Source organism: Poecilia latipinna, unplaced genomic scaffold (assembly GCF_001443285.1).
Source record: "Poecilia latipinna isolate Pla-1442-1.1 unplaced genomic scaffold, P_latipinna-1.0 Scaffold988, whole genome shotgun sequence".
Lineage (NCBI taxonomy): Eukaryota > Metazoa > Chordata > Actinopteri > Cyprinodontiformes > Poeciliidae > Poecilia > Poecilia latipinna.
The window spans coordinates 148,060-153,727 of NW_015113604.1; the positions used below are offsets into that span (position 1 = coordinate 148,060).

The 5,668-nt window shown below is 36.9% G+C and overlaps 1 protein-coding gene across 1 annotated transcript in view; it reads left to right on the forward strand.

The window, feature by feature from the left end:
- The first annotated feature begins 244 nt into the window (after positions 1 to 244).
- The window catches only part of fap (fibroblast activation protein, alpha), a 13,407-nt gene continuing 7,983 nt past the window's right edge, over positions 245 to 5,668 (forward strand). The window contains exons 1-9 of the mRNA XM_015050360.1: positions 245 to 605; positions 838 to 922; positions 2,747 to 2,836; positions 2,928 to 3,022; positions 3,117 to 3,191; positions 3,296 to 3,348; positions 4,645 to 4,717; positions 4,889 to 5,009; positions 5,423 to 5,577. Of these exons, the coding sequence (XP_014905846.1) occupies positions 603 to 605; positions 838 to 922; positions 2,747 to 2,836; positions 2,928 to 3,022; positions 3,117 to 3,191; positions 3,296 to 3,348; positions 4,645 to 4,717; positions 4,889 to 5,009; positions 5,423 to 5,577 (750 nt within the window). The 5' untranslated portion in view covers positions 245 to 602. The remainder of the gene's footprint in view (positions 606 to 837; positions 923 to 2,746; positions 2,837 to 2,927; positions 3,023 to 3,116; positions 3,192 to 3,295; positions 3,349 to 4,644; positions 4,718 to 4,888; positions 5,010 to 5,422; positions 5,578 to 5,668) is intronic.

The window sequence follows — 5,668 nt, forward strand, 5'->3', positions numbered from 1 at the left end:
TTTTTTTATCTGTGCATGTTTAATTTGTTTCAGCTTGGGCTTTCAAAAATTATTACACACCAATAAGGAACACAATGGATGAAATGACCTAATAAAATACAGTCAGCTTTGATGCTGTAAGGTGACGACATGTGAGAGAAGAAAAAAAAAAGGTGATTTGATGAATACTTTTCCAAGATAATGAACTTCATCGAGATAGATAAACTTAAGAGAGCCGGTTTTTCTGGTTTTGCCGCGCCTGATGCGTGAACGCCTTGCCCTCGGTGAGGAATGAAGCGCTTCCTAAACCCGGAGCTTCACTCCGGGTTTAGGAAGCGCTCCTGGAAAGTTGTGCTCCGGACTCCAGAGAGAAGTCTACCTCGGTGTGCGTGCGTGTGTGTGCGTGAGTGCGTGCGTATGTCTGCATGTCTACTTCCAGGAATTCACGGGGAAGAATAGGAAGCTCCGGTACCCAGCTTTATGTTATTGAATTATAATTCAGAGTTGGCGACTGCACCGCGAGTGAGAGTATGCTGACCAGGCTGCGTGTCCGGGGAGAAACTGCAAAACGCGACTTCTGAGGGACATTACGCGAAAGCTCGAGCGGCAACTTCATCTCCATCATGGTCAGTAGGCGATTTAAAACTCGCGTCAAATATTCAAAAAAATCTTTTTTTTTTCTTCTTTTTTTTCCCCTTTTTTTAGGGATGAAACAACTGTTTATTAAACAAATATAGTTAGTAAGCATTAGATAAAAATAACATTTAAAAGCTCAGTGAATACTGCAACGTCAGCGTGTCTACATTATTTGGCTGGTTTTACCCCCCCCCCCCCCTCCCACCTCCCTTTCTTTCACAGGGCTTCAGCAACAGGGTGATTTTGGGAGTGATAGGGGCGGCTGTCGTCATCACGTTAATAACAATCCCAGCAGTTTATTACAGCAGTAAGTTATGACTATGAGCTTATTACCTTCCTTTCTTGGTCTGTCTGTCTCTGTGGTGCATTAAGACTGAATCCCACTACCCGGGGTTGCATAACCTTCCCCTTTAGTCTATAGGCACTTAGCTCAGAGGTTAGATATTCCCCTGAGAGAGAGAGAAATGGAGCACTCCTCTCAGAAGCTGATACACAGTTGCCAGAGCTGGCCCAAGGTAGTATGGGGGCTTTTGGAGAATTTGTTGTGGGGCCATATGCAACAGCAACATTATGCTTTTAACTTTTACATAGTAAGCTTGCCAGTTTCTATAAATCTTAAATTTAAATTTTAAACAAATAAAATGTTTTAATTTATCAATGCTGAAACCATCAAATCAAATGTAATAAAATTCTCAGTCTTAATAAGCAAATGTCATTCATTCTATATCTATGATCTGTGTTACAATTCAAGCATTAATGTGAGATCCTAGATAGTTTTGGGGCCCAGAGCAGTGGCGTAAGGCGTTTTTCCACTAGACCGCCTCTAACCGGGACGGTGCCGGTCCGCCAGATTCATTTTCCCTTAGCAGATCCAGCACCGCTCTGCCTGGCTCTTGTCAGTTTTTCGTACTTACTTCATGTGTAGTATCAGCCGCACCAAGCCTGGTACAGCACCAAAGCAATTTGATTGACAGCTGACTGCATTTGTTGATTGACTCGTGATTTGCGTCACTGAAAACTGAAAACAACAGTTAAGTTTAGCTGTGGACCACAGACATGCCTTCTGCTGTCAGAGAGCTGTTTAGTAGGGAGGAGCAACCTTGAGGTTCTCCATTGCTAAGTGTTGCTGGAAACGTCAGCAGAGAGTTGACCACAGCTGTTGCGCGATCACATCCCACCCACAATAGTAAGGAACAGAGCATATAATGGAAAAGCTTGCTACCTGGAGAAGAACTGAACAGCACAGTAACTGGTTAGTGCACCACTTGCCAGTGGGAAAGCGACTTTAGTGTGCTCATGCCCTCAGGTGTCTTGGAAGATGTCCCTCATCTCCACTCCTGAAATTTGTATTAGATTAACTAGACTAATTAAATAAAAACCAAGAAGTCTAGTGGAAACATGTTGAAAGTCAACGTTATTGTAAGAATGTAAAACTAAGTGTGAAATTTGTCATCTACACTATGTCCTTAATATCAACCACGTTTTAAAGGAAGATTTAAAGATTGCCTCTTTAAAACAGCCCTGATTTTGTTTATGCGGTCAACAAGACTGTCACTCTGGAAAAAGTAAAAGCGATGCCTGTGCTTTTACTTTAGTTATACTTGTCCTGTTGATGGGTAGAAAGACAAAAGTGATAAAATGTATTAAGATGGAGCTTCAGTCCTCTGTTTATCACTGTTGTACCCACAAACCCACACTCAAACTCACTCCTTGCCAACAGCTGGCTCTGCACAGCAGCAAGAAAAATGGTCCAGAAAAAAAAGCAAGTGTAATCAGTGTTTAATAATAAGAGTGAGATTTATCGGTTTATATAATTACATTTAAAGCAGTAGGAAAGGGGTGCATGTTATCAATAACGAGCCTCCACAGTGACTGTATGTGTGTGTAATACCTTGAATCGAATCCACATACACACACACACACACACACACACCTCTCCCCACACAGCTCTTACCTTTAAGGGGAAAACTGCAACTCTGTTTTACTCTAAAAGGAATAGGTTAAACTAGGATTGAGCCTTATGAACTTTAACTTACAAATGATTATTGTGCGCTTTTAGAATTGAAATGGCTCCAATAGCATAAGCAGCAGGTTTTGGCTTAAATGAACATGTCTTTGTGCATCTGTCTAGGATCCGGAGCCACCAAAAGGCCATTCACTCTTCAGGATTACTTTAATGACACCATCAGAAAGAAATCCTACAATTTGTACTGGATGTCGGGTAATTCTGTTTATTGAATCCTCTATCCTGTTGTGCTCTTCATCTAAATCCATAAAACTTTTTTTTTTCTTTCCTATTTTTGTTGCTACAGATAAAGAGTATTTGCATAAAGAAAGAGATGGAAATGTTTACCTTCACAATGCTGAAACAAAGGACAAGTATCTGTATCTGAGCAATGCGACATTTGTAAAGCAGCTAGTTATTTCAATATATTAATTTTACAACTTTTTAATCTGAACATAATTATTACTAAAAGATCGTATACTTCTTTTGACTTCAGAAAAAAGTGGATGCCACGGATTATTGGTTGTCAGGTGATCATAAATATACTGCCTTCGAAAGCAATTACACGAAGGTGAGAAGCACCCAACAGATGTTTTTGTTGTAAAGTTTCTCTTTAAGCTGCCAAATCATCTGATGTATAAGTGTGGAACATAATCTGTGCTTAAAATCCTGCAGAACTTTAGACATTCCTATTCTGCCTCATATTCCATCTACGACATGACGCAATCGTAAGTAAACCTTGCTATGTCAGTAGTTGTGCACAAAATATGTATGCTGACTTTGACGTGCAAAAAACATGAAAAGGAAAAAAAAAAACATGATGATTTGCAAAAAGAATCAATCATCATAATTTTTATGAGTACATTTTTTACCAGACAAGTATAACAAAAGGTTCTTTACCAAGGTTAAGAGTAGACAGATTTAGTAATAACTGTCTAAAAAATATTAAGCTAAGTCAGAAAAAATGCATTAATAACACACTTAAAGCTGCAGTATGTATTTTTAAGATGTCTCTATGTGATGACGGTATAGGATGGGAAACATAATCTGTTAAAAATTGAGCTCATCCGTCTTCTCTTAGTGCTCCGGTGCTAACTAGAAACAACCAATCAGAGCCAGGAGGCGGGTTTTAGTCTTGTCAATTACAGTCTCACACAGAATCCAAAAATATAAAAAAGGTTTAATTTAAAATTTGGCAAATTTGTTTAATGCTAATGATTGCATTAAACATAAAATATTTAAATATAAGTGCATAACATTATTATCTAAAGTCCAGACTGGATAGATATGGCTTTATTTTCCATTAAAAAAATAAAAAATCAACAATACTTTTCAGGTATTTAAATTTTTTAGGCTTACCGGACTAGAATGAGTTTCTTCATTCATTATTTTTCTTTGGTTGTAACAATTTGTTACAAAAGAGTGATCTAATCAATAGTATGTGGTTATTCATAAAAATATTTTGTCTTTATCATTGGTCAGGTTCGCCACTAAGTCTGTTTTACATATTACCATACATCCAGAACACAAACCTATTTGGAGCTCTTTCTTAGACTTGGAGAGTCAAGTGTAAGAAAACAAAACATTTATAAGTACAGAAATTTTACATGACGTTCAATAACAATCAAATTTACACCATTAGCATTTATGTCACATCTTTTTTTTTTTTTTTACATTCTAAATACTCCTACTGTAATTTGGATGCGGAATCTGATGATACATTCAGATATAGGTGAGGTTTAGAGCCTTCAATAAATTACTTGAATTTGCAATTAACTGTAACTTCTGTTCAGAGAGCTTTGAATTTAGGTTTATTTTTTAATTTCTCTCTTTTTTTTTCATCAAGTTGACAGCGATAAATCCTAGATATAACTTTAATCGCCTGTCAGATTTGATGCTAAGTTTTCTGAGATTTTGCTTTGTTTTTTTTACATTGTGTAATTTGCAGCTCTGTTCTTTCAGGGTCTTTTTCAGTTCATCCAAAAACAATTTGCTCTCTAAATGCTTTTGCTATGTCTTTGCAGAACATTCGTAACGCCAGCGAGCCTTCCACGCATGGTCCAGTACTTTAGCTTTGCGCCAGAAGGAAACCAATATGTGAGTCTTTGTTCCCTGGTGTGTTGCTTAGTTTGCTGGAATAGAAACATGTGATGTTTTGCGAATATGGCAACATTTTTCTATTGTTTGTAAAATCATTTACATTTATAGTTTTGACTGAACCTTTTGCTGAAACCTTCAACAAAATAATTGTTACATTCTACCTTGCAGGCGTATGTCTCAAACTTCAATATTTTTTTAAACTCCAACGTAACTGCTGAGCCAGTGCAGCTGACACACGATGGGAAAAAGAATGAAATCCTCAATGGCATTCCTGACTGGGTATATGAGGGTAAATAAGCTTCATGGTGGTCTGCACTATAAAAGCTATTGGGTTAAAAACAACCTTTATTTTTTTATTTTTTTGGCTAAGCCTGTCTTGGGTTTGAAATGATGCAGTGATTTTACTCAGTTAGTCCAGGTTTGGTTTCAAACCGAAAAATTGTGTAATAGTGACTAATTCCTAAACTTAAGTCTAAAAATAAAATATGAGCTCATATCATAAATAAGTAATGGCTTTGTAATAAGTTATATTTGTGTTCAAATGGAATCTTGTTTTATTGCATAAAAATATAACTAAGTAAAAATAAATCAACGGTTAATCAAATATGGATACCATCATGCCTAATATTTTACACACAAAAATATTTTTACCCACGTTTTTACTTTGACATATTTTAACTGGGTTTTTTTTATGACTTTCAGAGGAAATCTTTGCTTCGAACGGGGCAATATGGTGGTCATCAACAGGACAATTCTTGGCTTTTGCACAGTTTAACGATACAGACGTTCAAAAAGTGGAGTTCCCTTGGTACGGATCAGAGCAATATCCTAAAACAGTGGCTATTCCTTACCCAAAGGTTTGATTATATTACTTTTAAAACAAGTATAGTAATTTCCAAGCACAATGTCTGTCAAACGCTACTGCTATTTATATATATATATATATAT